The sequence below is a fragment of the Galeopterus variegatus genome, unplaced genomic scaffold (genome assembly GCF_000696425.1).
Source record: "Galeopterus variegatus unplaced genomic scaffold, G_variegatus-3.0.2 Scaffold3984, whole genome shotgun sequence".
In the NCBI taxonomy this organism is placed as follows: Eukaryota; Metazoa; Chordata; class Mammalia; order Dermoptera; family Cynocephalidae; genus Galeopterus; species Galeopterus variegatus.
This window is the reverse complement of record NW_007730095.1, coordinates 45998-61119: the sequence shown is the minus strand read 5'-3', so window position 1 is coordinate 61119 and position 15122 is coordinate 45998. Positions and strand designations below refer to the sequence as shown.

At 37.0% G+C, this 15122-nt stretch overlaps 1 protein-coding gene across 1 annotated transcript; it reads right to left on the bottom strand.

The window, feature by feature from the left end:
- Positions 1 to 2475: 2475 nt before the first annotated feature.
- ENAM (enamelin) lies at positions 2476 to 14754 on the bottom strand. The gene is made up of 8 exons (XM_008586432.1): positions 14643 to 14754; positions 12740 to 12808; positions 12581 to 12625; positions 11849 to 11890; positions 10029 to 10292; positions 8791 to 8853; positions 7318 to 7371; positions 2476 to 5362 (listed from the first exon to the last, which is right to left on the bottom strand). Exons 1-8 carry the CDS (start codon positions 14694 to 14696, stop codon positions 2519 to 2521), a joined length of 3435 nt encoding a protein of 1144 aa, XP_008584654.1. The 5' UTR covers positions 14697 to 14754; the 3' UTR covers positions 2476 to 2518.
- Between the last annotated feature and the right edge of the window lie 368 nt (positions 14755 to 15122).

Sequence of the window (15122 nt, the reverse complement as noted above, 5' to 3'; positions counted from 1 at the left end):
CACTTTCAGAGCTTTCCATCTCCACCATGTGCACCTTAACTTTAGAGCAGATGTCATGAGCTTTATCAATACCTAGCAAGGGCACACAGAATAATTAATTTCTCTACTGTAAGAAGTTCAGGTCTGGTATCCAGCCTTGCAAAATCAGGCTTGTGCTGATGACACGAAGAGTCATTTCCTACAGGGATATTTTCTCTTCTTTATACTCTATATTCTCAAATCCACTAGATCTTTTTGTCACACTGCACTTTTTGCATTTTACCTTACAGAGCTCTCAGATGATAATTTAAGCAGTAGTGCCTCATAGATTCAGATTTGTCAACATTTCTGTCAAAACAGCTATGTGACCCATATTTTGGTGAAATCTAAAGTGAATGAGTATTTTACAATGAATGTATTCATATTGAGATTTCAAAAAAATCATTTGAAAAAAAGTAGCGAAACATAATAATGTGGTTTTATTTTGAAAGGATAATTCTTAAGAGATAGTTTTATACAGAATAAATTAATGATTTTTCAATGTGTGACTAAAATATAAAGCTGGTGTACCGTGTGTGTGGAATTTAAGCAACTTGTGCATAGCCTAGATACTGTACTTCTAAGATCCCTTCTTACATTAAAATTCTATGATGCAAATATTGCTGAATATATAAAGCTACAGAGTGTGGTGGCTCATTCAGCAGCCCAGACAGTTTACCTGCAGGAAAAGCAGACTATGGTGTTTTCATGGGAGCATGGAGAGCCACTGAAAAGTCAGTAAACCAATAAATATTTATTGGGTAACTTCTATGTGCAAGACACTGTGCTAGGTACTGTAGAAGACTCAAGGGCAAGATTCCTTTACTCAGGAAGTTTCCAACATCGTATTTTCCCAATTTATTGGGTAACTTCTATGTGCAAGACACTGTGCTAGGTACTGTAGAAGACTCAAGGGCAAGATTCCTTTACTCAGGAAGTTTCCAACATCGTATTTTCCCAAATTTCTGAGATCTTCTTATGAAACCTGTCCCAGAAGTTTTCTCCAAAGAGACTCCTTAACGTTAGAAGGTAACTTTCTAGGTAATTCTGAGAATTTTTACCCTCCAGGCAAGGAATATCTAGATAACAGGTCAAAATGCCATTAATAATAATAATAAAAACCCAGATGTATTCTAAGCAAGGTGGTATAGAAATATTTACTTTACAAAATAATTTATACTATTTAATCAAGATACCAAGAAAGTGTGTCTCAATAATTCTACACAGAGATCAATGTTAGTAGTAGCATATACTAGTAGAATCACTTGTGCTGAACCAGTAAAAAAATCCTAAACATTGAGTGTCATATTTGTTTAAGACACTGTTTCCCAAAATGTTCTCTATGGATCCTGCAGATTTTGAGTTGGTGATGGGGTGTGGCAAGTTCTAGTCTTTTTTTCTGGATGCTCAGTCCAACAGTGGCAGTTCCTTCAATTCATCATTCTCTACTTTCCTTAGACTTTTCCCTAGGCTGCTAGTTCTGGGTAACTAGCCTGTCTTCCCTTTGCCTTGAATGTGTTCCTCAAACTCAGCTGTGTCTACCTGGTAGAGACCATAAGACAATTAAAAATGAAAGTATGTCTCAATATCTACTATTTCCAAAATATATTCTGTAGTGATGGTTAGACTGGGCCAAGAAAGAATTAGGGTAGAATTAAGTACGAAATGGGGGAGAGTAACGTGCAGTCATAAAAAAATGGTGGAGTGGGGAAAAAGATAAATTGAAGGGAAGAAAGGAGTCAGAGAAGAGAGGGATTAATTGACAAGTGATACATTAGGAGACAGAACAGAAAGGTGAGAAGACAGGAAGACATAATAGAAGAGGTAGAAATAAAGAAAAGACTAGTGATGGTTAAAGTTAGCTGGGATGTAAGAAGTGCTAGAGAAAGATGGAGAAGAAAAATAGAAAGGTAAATATAGAATGGTTGAGAAAGAAAAGAAATAAGGAAGATAAAAAAGGAAATGATAAAGGTAAAGAGAGAGGCAACAGAAGAAAAAAAATGTCAAAAGAGTATATTAACTAGGAAAAAAGAAAACCTGACTAATGCAAGAAAAAAATGTACAGTACATCAGGACTATACTGATGTTTATATTTCCATACATAAAATGGAAAGTTCATTTGCCTTTCCATCTTGCAAAACCAGATAATATTGTAAGTATGGAAGTTTGAGAGAAAAAGGAATAATCAGCAGGCAAAAGGAAACTAACCCAGACAAGTGGCTTCCAAGTTTTGAGGCAGGGTTGACTATGGCCTTTCTGCTTTTTTAGGTCTGCACAGATTTGTGACAGTGCTGGGTCCAGTGACCTCCAGAGGTCCAATCTCATTTAGCTCCACCTGGCCATTACTTCTATTGCTAGGAGGGAGAAAACCTTAAGAATCATCAGATTCTTAATTGAAAATCTGATACATAATTGAGTCTAGGGGAGAAGAGTTTGGGAACCACTGGTATAGAATATCAGTTATTTTTTTTCCCCCAAGAATGCTTGGTTGAGATAATCCCTAGGCCTGAAGTAGTAAGCAGTCTTGTACCTGGTTCTGTGAATTGGTCCCTCTTTGAAGGGATTCAAATGGAGTGTCTTCACCTGCATTAAGCAGGTCTGCATTTATACTCTTAAACTGTTCCCCAGTAGCTAACTCAACTAATGTGTTAGGATTTTCAGTAGGCATAACTGGATCCTCATCAAATGGTCCTTGCCTTCCATTGCCAGATGGAGTGCCAGTGCTGGAATAGTGATGCTTTGCCAATTTGGAGCCGAAGCATGGTAACTGCAGTACGCCAGATGGTCTTTGCTGCTGTCTCTCACGCTCATTTCCTTGGACTTCACTTTGGATGCCTTCTGGATTGGCACTTTCTTCAGGTGTTCCTATAACAAGTTGCTCAGGAGTAAGGTCAACATTTCTTTCATTGAGCTGGTTGCCTTCAAAAATTTGTTCCAGAACATTGTTCCCATCTCTTCCAAGATCGCTTTTGAGACAAGGTGTATTTTTTGATTGGAGGGAACTGGCTTCAGGAAAGGGCATAATTCCGCTTTGGCCCACTGGGTCCTTTATAGAACATGGTGTGTTCCTCCTCAGAGTGGACACATCATCTCTAAAAGGACTTGGGTTTTGGTTTTCCCCAGGCACTCTCTTCTCGGAACTGTTTCTTTGACCAGGTAGGATGCTTGTTGGGGAGATGATATAGCTTGCATGCTTGGTTTGACTATCTTCTGTATACAGAGGGCTGGTGTCTTGGTTCTCCCCTGGTGCAAGATTATAAGATGGAGTGTAGTCTTGTAGAGCCAGTGGATCGTCCTTGGGCCCTGTGGAACCCCCAGCACAGCAGGAACCTCTGTGGCTTATGTGAAAAAAATGTGCTTCTTTTTGACCTGATGGGTAACTTTGAGGAATTACTTCTGGGAAAGCTAAATGCTCTCTCTCTGGTGAATTTAACCTAGTAATTTGCATGTCATAGTTCAAATTCTCACCTTCATGCCATGTTGGATTTTTCTGAAGCCCAGCTGGGGAGTTACTGGGATAGGGCTGGTTCTCTTTTTGGTCTGGTGCACTGGCTGGGCCTTTGTGTAAGTTTGTTGTCTGACCCCAGAAATTTCTGTTAAAATATGGCCTTACTTCTTTCTGACCTTGGGCTTGAATCCAGGAGTTCCAGGAAGGAAAGAGAGTGCTTTCCTCTTGTCCAACAGCGTTATTAGTGTAATAGCCCTTGCTCTCTTCAGGTGGTGATACAGTAGGAGCTGTAGCATATGATGGAAAATTCCCATCTGGGCTCCAGGGGTAAAATTCACTATAAGGAAAATCTTCCCTGGGTTTTGATGGATTATCTAAGGAATAGGGAAGATATTCCTTTGGTTGGTTTGAGGTATATTGCTCGCCTTCATAGTGCCTAACTGTTGGGCCTCCATTAAAGCTCAACTCTTCCTCACCCCATCTATTTTGTCCTGGGAAAAGTTCATTTCCAGTTGGATCAATTGGGCCTTCTTCAATATAAGGGACTGTCTTTTTCTGATCTGGAGTATTTGTGGGGTACAGTGGATTTTCTGGTTGCCCCATTGTATTGGGAGAATCATCTCTTGCATTCCATGTATTGCTTCTAAGATATGGTGAATTTTCTCTGGGATCATACGGATTATATTCATGGTAGAAAACACTTCCTCTAGAGCCATGGGAAGGATGAGGTGAATGTTCTTCCGGCCTCCCAGGATCTTCTTTGAAAGGTGGAGAGATTTCTTGGTGGTTCCAAGTATTTCTTCCAGTGGGAAAATGTTCTCCTGTGGGAGAAGGGTTTTCCTCAGGGTATACAGGCTGATATCTACCGTGCTTTAATGCTGGCTGCTTAGTTTCTGATTCATATGGGATTCTTCTTGGCTCTAAAGCAATCCCTTTGGGCAAATTCTGGCTTTGGGTTTGTCCATCAGAATTTGGAACTCTTCTGAAATACCCTCTTGGGTAATAAGAGTGCTCACGTTGATCAATAGAATTAAAATTTGGGACTTGGATGTTACCCTCAGGGCGAGGCAGTTTATAATTTGATTTATTAACTCCGTAATGTTGAGAGTTTCTCAAGGGACTGATTGGATCCTTTGTAGGAATGGCTATTCTTTCTTTTTGACCTACCAGCTTCTCCCTTGGATTTTGGATTTTTTCATCATTGCTACCAGTAGTAGGTTTGGGACTCACTGGGGCAACACTGGTTCCCGAAGGGTTTTTACTTGGCCCCTGAGGCTTTCTTCTGGAAATTGCTGGATTTCCTGCATAACTGGGATAATTGCCTCTCAGAGTGAAAGAATAACCTTTGCTATAAGTTGGATTTCCTGGCTGAGCTGCTTGTCTACCTTCCAAAGTAAAGGAGTTCCATACAAGTCCCCTTTGAACTTGATTTCGGTAAAAAGGCCCATACTGTCTGTGCCCAATGACAGTACTAGTGGGATGCCACTCTCTTCCTGAAGGAAAATTTCGGATGTTAGGATTTGGATAATTTTCATGAATATTTGGCTGACTTGGTCTCTGTGGAATTTGACTTCCCAGTACTCCCTGACCTGAAGCATTAGCTGCAGGGGACTGGGTGACCCCATTCTGAGTGGTAGGGCTATTCCCTGTGTTCGGCCCAGGGGCGCCATTTCCTGTGGGGCTGGTGTCATTTCTGCCCTGACTCCCTCTAGGATTTGGTTGGGTAGAATTAGTCTCAGTAACTGTTGCATTAGCTGTGGGTTCTGCGGCTGGACTCTCTGCTTTAGGAGGATCTTCTTCTTTAGGTTTTTCAAAATCTTGTTCAAACATCTCTTCTGAGTAATAAGGAGGGCGACCCCCAAAGCCATGAAATCCAAAATATCCAAAGTAAGGATTCTGTAGGGAAGAAGATGGAAGTGAATAATTACTCTTTGTCTCTCACCAGAGTGTTGTTTTGAATTTTTCAGTGTAATAGGGAACTCTTATCAGCCACATGTTTCTTTAACATGTGCTTTCTTTCTTGAAATTTTATTCCTCCTTAGTTTCTACGACACTACTGCCTTCTGGTTCTCTCTTTTGGCACTTTTTCTGACCACTACTCAGCTTTCTTTTAGGCTTACATCCTAAATCTGAGGGGTTTTGTTTGTTTTTGTATTTTTTTTCTATCCTCTATCTTCCTTATTTTTCTGCTCTCATTTTACATACCTTCCTTAAGCAATCTACTGCATGTCAATGTTTTCAATATGAATACATGCTGATGACTCTCAAAAGCATAACTCTGGCCCATGACACTCTCCTGAGGTTGGACTGCTGCATTAGAGATCTCATGAGTACCTCCAACTGAATGCACCCAGAACAGTGCTCATCTCTTCCCAAAACTTCTTTTCTAATATTCTATACCTAAGCAGCTGTCTACACAGTTTCCCAAGTTACTGCTCTCTCCTTATTTCCCCAGAAAATTAGTGACCCAGTCCTATGAAATCTAAACTTTCATCTTTCTCTCCTCTTCCTTTATCCCTGGTACCCCTGAACTATTGCAATAGTTTTCTTACTGGCAATGTAGCATGATGCAAAATACTGGGGCTTTCGACAGATGTGGGTTAAAATCCTGGTTCTGCAGTGTTAGTAGTATGATGCTGGGCTAACCTTGGTTTATTCACACAAATGAATATGAAGTGAATAAAATAATATCTACGTCATAGATTGTACTGAGGGTCAAATGAGATGCCATATGTAAAGCTCAGTGCCTGGTACATAGTAAGTGCCTAATAGTGTTCTATATTATATAATAATAATAATTTTTCATGACCATCTGGGCCATAGCTATTATATTCCCCCTTGTACTTAACGCAGTTGCAAATCACAACTACTATTAGTTTTCCGAGTTCTCTGTCGTCTTTGTTTCAGTGCCTTTGTACATGGCTTCTTCGTATCGAACCTTCTCCCATCTACACATTTATTCCTTCTGGCACATTTATCCCTTGGCTTGACTTCTACCTTCTGTGTCCTGACCTCCATGGGCAGAATTAGGCCCCAATCCCAGGTGTCCACAGCAGTACAGAGTTCTGTCAGAACAGTCATCCCACTGAATTTCAGTTGCCTCTTTTACTTGGATTCTCCCACTTGATTCTCCCATGTGAAGTTTTTTTTTTTTTTTTTTTTCCCTTTTTGCCTTTTTTACTGACCAGCAACGGGATCGCAACCCTCGGTGTTGCGCCCGCACCGCGCTCAGCCAGTGAGCGGGAACAAGTCTCCACATGGGATCCGAACCCTCAGCGGGAGCACCGCCACGCTCCCAAGCGGTGCACTCTCCAGTGCGCCACCAGGCCAGCCCCCCATGTGAAGTTTTTGAATAAAAACATTATGCTTCTCATAAGAAGACTAAGTTTCTGGGTCCAGTTTATCCGCTAACTCAGTAGATGAAATTGAATAGTCATTTATCTTCCCTGGGCTTCAACTTATTTGTACACTGAGAGTGTTAGATGATCACTTAATTCCCTTCTAAGGATAATAGTCTGAGATGCTATTACTTCCCTCTCTTTTTATCACTATCTAGAGTCCACCATAAACCTTGAAAGAAGCTTATTTGCTTTCTTAGTGAGCAAGACAGAAAGAGAGAGAGAGAGAGAGAGAGAGAGAGAGAGAGATTTTAATACATGTAGAGGAGAAATGACATATCATATTTTATTTTAGGTCACTGGATTGATTTGTTTCACTTTTTTTTTAATCTTGGGAGCTTGAACTTCAGGTTTATGTGTTGAATTTTAACTTTCTTATTAGATGTGGATCAAAAAGCAGAGACTAATGGACTATAATTTCCTAATGGGGAGGGTAGCTTTGCTTGTACTTACCCCCCCCTCTTCATTGCTGATTGGTGGGCGTCCATAACCTGGTGGCGGTACCCTCTGAAAGGTAGGAAAACACAGTGACCAAAGGGAAAATCACTTTCTATGTTGCCCTTTGTTTGTAAGACTCAAGGTCTTAAAATAGACCAAGTCAGCAATTGCGTGTTATTGCTGTGAGCTTTTAGCTTCTGAGTCATTAGCTCTGACAATCTAGCTATTGAGATTTATGATCTATCACTGAATACGAGCAAATACAGAGTCTTCAGTTGGATCCTACTCAAAATACCCTGTATGGTTGTATCTGCTAGCAATCACCCCACCTCACCACATCCAACACTCACCCCTCCCACCACACACACATACAGAGGGGGGAGAGAGACAATTTTGAGTTCTATTAGGATCCATATTAGAACATCTAATAATAGAGATTATATAATGATGTTATTTTTAGGATGTTAGCTTCACATTTAGGGGGACAAACTGACAATCCTTTCTGATTATTACTATAATATTTTTATTTGACCAAGGTTAATTTTCCTAATCAAACTTGGAGGCTGAGTTTCTGCTCAGGTGGGAGGATTTAGCAAAGTGTTTCAGGTCATACACGCTTTCAAGAAGTTGTAGGTGAAACCAATAGTTACTTCAGCATGAGAATCATGTTTTTCTGCTTTTTAAATGTTTACTTGGTACTGCCTTAATTGCCTTAGTTCAGTGTAGCCAGTAAAAGAAACTCATTCTGTTAAGGAAAAAAAAAGTAAGAAACTTACTCTTCGAAATGAGTTGTTTCTTGTTGGTAAGAAGGCTTCTTGGTTATAGAATTGTAGACAAGAAAAACCCATGTCATAGCTAAATGTACAGTCATTAAATGTTTCTTCTTGTTGTTTTTGTTTAATAGAAACTGACCTTTAATATTTCTCCAGTTTAGTTTATTTGCCATTCATATTTTAATACCTATGATGTAATTTCAATATTATATTTTATTTTAATAATTTTAAACTTTAAAGGATTCTTTGAGGATTTTTATAAATATTATTTTGCAAAATAATAATGATATACCTGTGGCTAGAAACAATAAGACATGATGAAAAGATCTTAGTTTAATCATAGCTTACCTTATGGTTTTCAAACTCCATTTTGTCCCAACTTCCCCATTATATTAAATGAGGATAATCTTTGTGTTTCCTAATCTCTTAAGAAAGTAGGGAAATAGTAATGAAGTAGCACAACCCTTTAAAATTAATTTATCAACTAAATTAGTAGTTGCTATTTGGTGATGCAGGCTGTGTTCATGTCACCAATGAGTAAAACATTGATTAAAAAATCCTTTGTTTTTTTCCTGCATGATTATTGGTATTGGTATTTCACACCCTCTATCAATTGGTATATGGTATTCCATTAGAATGTATAAATTTATATTAATTTAAGGTATAACATGCTAATAGCATTTTTCAGTTCTACTATAGATAAAAAAATTCTCACATGTGGAATTTGCCATGGTGGTTGTTGATAGGGAAATAGCCCATTGCCGAATGGTGGGAATGCCTAGAGAGAAAGAAAGAATCAGAGTGATGTGGAAGTTAGAAGAATAAATAAAAAATTAAACAAATGAACTAAATGTAATTGTTTGAAACTTGGGAATCTACATCTCCCTTTGCATTAATCTGTGTGGCTTTTTTGTTTTTAAAGGCAGAAACAATAATAATAATAATAATTAATATTATTGAACACATGTTCCAGGCACTGTGCTGAGCATTTTATGTTGTTAAACTCATTTCATTCTCACAAAATCATAGAAAATATGTATCATTATTCCCATTTTACTTAAGAATCAGAGGTTCTGAGAATTAGAACCCAAATCTCATAGCTAGTGAATGATTGAAACCAAGAGTCAAACCCAGGAGTGTTTTTTCATTCAATTTTGAATTCCCTACATCTATAATAGTGTCTAATAATATATGTTAACTGTCTAAAAGCCAGGTTTATTTATTTATTTTTTGGTGGCTAGCCAGTACTGGGATCTGAACCCTTGACCTTGGTGTCGTGACACTGCACTCTAACCTACTGAGCTAACTGGCCAGACCCTAAAAGCCAGTATTTTTGAAGCTCCACACTGGAGATCTTGAGAAACCATTTGCATACCTTTCTTTCCTTATTTTAGGACTACATGAGGGGACTTCAAAAAGTTCATGGAAAGATTCGTATTATCTTTTAACTCTATCGTTCCATGAACCTCTTGAAGTACCTTCATACTTATGTCATCCTGAAGTACTGGAAGCAGTGTTAATTTCAGAGCAATAGTTTAGGTCACCAAAGCATAGATCTGGAAGGAACTTAGAGACCATTTAGTTTACTTATGGGGAAACTGGAGTCTAGAAAGGTGAAGTGACTTGCTCCAGATCATACAACTAATAAAGGCTGGGGTAGAACTTGAGCCTTTGTTTCTTGACTCTCAGATTAGTGCTCATGTTATTGTATCATGTTGCCTCTGTGTTTTAAAAGCAGCTTCTTTAAAGCAACAGTATTTGGGCAATTTTGAACCATACAAGGCTGGAATTGCAGCCTTGGGTAAATTGCAAAACTAAAGATTGTACTGCCACATAAAAATACCTGTTTTGAAGAGGTTTGAAGGAAGTATGTATGTTGGGGTGGCATGGCCCTCCAGATCTCTCTGAGGCCATTTATGACTCTGATTTGGAATTTTTCTGGGCAAGCCTCACCTGAGGTGACTGAGCTTCCTCTGTGGGCTGAGTTGGAGCATGTGGTGGCTTAAAAGGCCACTTTTGCAGTGGCTTTTTTGGCTGAGGCTGGTCGGGTTTCTGGGTCTCTTGGTCTTGGTCGGTCTTGCTCTTGCGTTTGGACCCTGAGGGTTTCTGTGGGTGCCATGTGTTGGGTGGTGGCTGAGGCCACATGGGTATCTGGTACTGAAGGAAGTGCTGTGGGAGCTGCAAACCATTTCCAAATATGGGGCCCAGGTGTGCCAACTGAAAGGGGAGCAAATAACAGTGAAATCACACTAGGATTGAGATTCAGGCCTTCCCCATCCTCTAATGTCAGTCTCCAAAACCCAGCCAAGGAGCTTAAAAATCTTATGGAAAGTGACTCAACAACGGAAGCTTCAAGATCTTCAGCTAGAATTTCTTTAAATATTGTCTTACAGAAATGAACTTGAGTCTTCTGGAAAACCAAAACACCAAACAAAACAAAAGGCAGAATTAGGTGAGAATTTTCGGTTTAAAATTTTGGCTGATGATTTTGTACCTTTGAAACTCTCACTCAGATAAGAAACGTACTGCTCAGGTTACAGATGATTTGATGTCAAATCCCAAACCCAAGTGATTTGTTATAAGGCTGGATAAAGAGGAAAAAAAGGAAAAAGTATGATAAAGGAAATGAGACTGTAAAACAAAAAACAAAAAAAGGAAGAAAGAATAAAAATTCTGTCTGTGTAAACACACTTGTATGTAAACACACTGTACTTCTTGGTTACAGGTGGATCCTCACTAATTCTGTTTTCATTATTGGAATCTCCACAGTTACAGTGTTGGACAGGGGAGCAAACATAGTTTTAATCTGAAAATACTAATTTTATAAATTGGCATCAGTCTTACAACATCAGTTCCCATTCAAACATTACCTCTCTGATTTAATACTAGTCTCTATCCCAAATCTTTATTAATTAGTCTCTCACTGTTTATGGGATGATGTGCCCATGATATGTGGACTGATATAAGGCATAAATGCAAATCTAGCATTAAGATGCAGGATTCCATGACAATTAAGTTGGTGAAAATTTCAAATCAGAGGCGAAGTCACTAAAACCAAGCATGAGGGTTGAAAAAGTTGGGCCAATCAAAAGTTGAAGAAGAGGAAATTGACAATGATGATGATTTTAGGCAAGCAGATTTAGAAGAAAATTATTTGAATAAAAAGGATTAAGAGAAAATTGATGAAGTCCTTGATTTCCCTCCCAAGTGGCCCTCATGATTATGCCATAGAAGTCAAATATGATGTGTAGTAGTATTGTGCTATCACACAATTTTGTCAGAAAAATTACACCAAAAGATCCAACATACTCGATGTATTAGTTGTTTGTTCTGCAAATTAGTACACAGTGACAAGAATAACCTACATTTATTTAAATAAGATAAAAAATGTATTTAATAATTTTAGTGTTATCTTTCAAGATAATCCAAATGAAATTTACCTCTTCTCCCAGTATTTACTATGCTATTTTTGTTGTTGTTATTTGTGAATATATCTTTCATGATTTTTTCCCTGGGCCAATTTTTCTTGGATATTAAGAACATTGTAATTAATAAATTATTTTGATTTACATGAAAGAACTTTACTAATGAATATGGAGAAAATTTGGTGTGAGGAGACAGGTGAAATAAATGATTTTCTCCCCTTGAAACTCTTATAATGATTATATTGTAATTAAAACAGTAGATTGGTGTCTTTGCTAAGACAAATCTTATAATGTAGCAATTTGAATGTAAACAAAAAATAATCAGAAATAATATAAAGAGGAACTTACATGTGGGGAGTTCATAAAATTGAATTGACTGTACCGCATCATCTGCAACCAAAAGAATCCATTAATGTGGCACAAAGTGAAAATTTTATTCAATCAATCCACAAATCATAAGAAGTAAGTTAAATTTCTGATTTTAAGATACAAGAGTCATTTTCTTTTGCTATTCATGCATGAATTTAAAATAAGTATGCAATTAAAGAAATTTCTAGGGCACTTTTATTTTTAAGTCAGAATTTTATTGTGAGAAAAATCAATATATAGTAATAGAAACGAGAAATCTGGTCTACTTTGAAATTTTTGAATGTTCTGTTCTTTCTTCAGGAATTTGGGATTTGAGAACACAGTATTTCTATGACAAGATGATTCTTCTTTCTGAGGTATATTGAATTTGGCTAATGATGAGTATGAGTCATGTAAAAGATATTTATATACTTATGCATGTACCTTCTAACAACCCTTGGTACAAGTGGCTATGTTTGCTAGCTAACAAACTTAGCAAAGACACTAACATTAACTAGATTTTAGCATAAATTCACATTTGCCTTAAAAAGAAGCACATAAGCAGGATGATGCTGGGGAAATTACCACTTTGCCTATATTTGAGAGTTTAAGAATTTCAACTCTCCTTCCCTTTACCTCTTTCATAAAAATTTTACTTATCAGAAAGTTTTCCAATATTCTCCTTTTTTATGAACTTCCAGAATATGACTCTGGAAAACTGAACATACATACCTCCTCACTTTTACTGCTAAATCCATGCATTCGGGGCATGTGCATCTGCAAGTGAGAGAATATCAGTGACAAATGCAGAACATCAATTGAAAAAAGCCCAACAATTGTCCCCAAGCTATAGAAGACAAACAAAAGGCCTAACATTTAAAAAGTACTCACTGGCATAGCAACGGAATTACCAAGCAGACCTAGAAAGACCAGAAGAATCTTCATTTTTCCATTTGGTATCTGGAATACAAAACTGAATTTAATTTTTGTACTGTGAAATAGTTTTGCTTAGGGCACTCTGCACTTGTCTAGGTACTAGTCCAGTTGTCTGTCAAGTAGAGTACAGAAATAGATGGAGTCTCTGCTGCCATTTTAATTTTATGTTAAGAAACTATTAGATAGTTTTTACCTGGTATTGTTCCAAACTGCCAAAAGAGTCATATTAAAAAAGAAAGGTAAAAGGAAAAGAGAGACATAGAGAAAGAGAAAGAGAAAGAGAGAGAGAGAAAACAGTGATGCTTGAGAAAGTGGTTCATAGCACTAAAGTGTGGGAGTTAGAAATTAGGAGGTTACTAGAAAAATAGGAATATTGATAGTTTTGAATATCTAGTTGCTAGATTGGTTTAGAAGACAGTAATGTTCAACTACGTTCACTGCACAGAATGATCTTAGTTTCAATGAGGGTACACTCCAAAATTAGGACTTTGTGCTACTTTCTAAGATACTACAGACAATATTCTTTTATGTAGAGGCTAGTTAAATAAACTGGAATATTCCAGAATCCTAGTTTTTCCTTCTTTCCTCTTTTGTTGTTGTTGTGATTATTATTATTGGTATTATTTTACCTTTAAAAAAATCACTTCTGCTCAAGGGCTGATCAGGGCAACAAAAAGAAATAGGCAAAAATGTAAATTTATCTCTTGTTAGATACTTTAAGTATATAGAGGAAAAGGTTAAACTTGTAGTCTTAAATATGAAATTTGGAAGTTGTTTTTATGGATTTTATTTCCCACTTTTGTTAATTATGCAACCCTTGTATAATTAAGACTTGTTTTCACATCTTTTAACAAGGTTTGTTCTGAAGCATTTACTTGGGCAATTCTTCAAGAAGATTGTTTCTAGTTGCATACACAATAGAGTAAAATAAAGACCTTAATCAGAACAATTAATTTTCATGATCTATCAGATGCAGCCTAATTTCTAGCATAGAGACCAGCATGTGGATACCCAGCAGTCGCTCATTCATTCCTTTTGTTCTTTCTTCCTTTTTCTGGGCATGAAATGTATATAGTAGTGATTTGAACAATGCTTACCCTTCTGCTTGCTTCCCATAGGAGCAATTTAATTAAAGGAAACTTTAGCATTTTTATAATTGACTTTTTCCTAAATCGTAGGTATAATCAATTACCTTTTGTATATCAGAGAAATTGGTAGAGAGTAATCAAACAAAGAAAGCACTAGTATGTAAATGCCTTTCCTACTAATTAAAGATTTTCAGAATGATAACATCAGAGAGAGTTACAATAACATCTGAAATTAGTGTGTTTAGTATAGGCTATAACAAGTGTTTAGTATAGGCTATAACAACAGAAGGAAGCTAATAAAGAGAATACCAGTATGTTTCTAAGATTATGGCCCAGGATTTGGGGGAATTTTTGGATGTTTAATTTCTCTCTCGCTTAACCAAGCATTTCATCTTTATAGCAGTTTGATAATGTTGCACAGTTGTATAGGAAAATGTGGCCTTTTATTTTGCAAATAAAAAATGCCATTCATTTTCTCTTTGGTGAAATTAATATATTATTTTGGGTAACTTTTAAGATCCCTGTCATCTCTAGAAGTCCATGATTGTATAAAAGTCTATGACCAATTATTTTTTGAATTGAAAATAACACTCCTAAAGATTGTTAGGAAGTACAAAGACAGTGTAAGTTCTTTCATTACATATGTGAACGCAGATGCTCTTGGGTTCTTCTGAGATATTTAAGAAGTGTTTTGTCCTCTCAAGTGTACTTCTGACAATATCTAGTTTGATAGCCTGCATAGACTGGGAAAAGCAAATGCAAATACTCACCAAGTTATGTAGCATAGGAAAAAAGGCTCCATGCCTGCATTGAAGCAGCAACATTTTGTCACCAAAATTTTATAAGCCTTTAAGAAAAATACAGATCCAGCATGAGAAGAAACTCAAAAATACAAATAGAACAAATAAATGAAATGAAGAACAAAGTTTTAGCTCTAAGGCAGCACGTCATGTTAATTATTTTAACCAATCATACCCTTATTAGAGGGTCCTCAAAATCAAGCTTAATCTTCTCTTGCTTTAAAAGTTGGGTGAAAGCTAAATCAGAGAGAAAATGACAAAGGCACTATATTTTGAGATACTTTTAGTGCAATGTTGATAAAATTTGACTTCTCTATGGAAAAATGTACAAAAAGCACAGTATTAAAGGAGATCTAAGTGGAAAAATCTTATAAGAAAAATAAATACACCAAATAAGTTAAGGAGTTTAAATTTTTATCAGAAGATTAGTCTGGAAACAATGAATATACA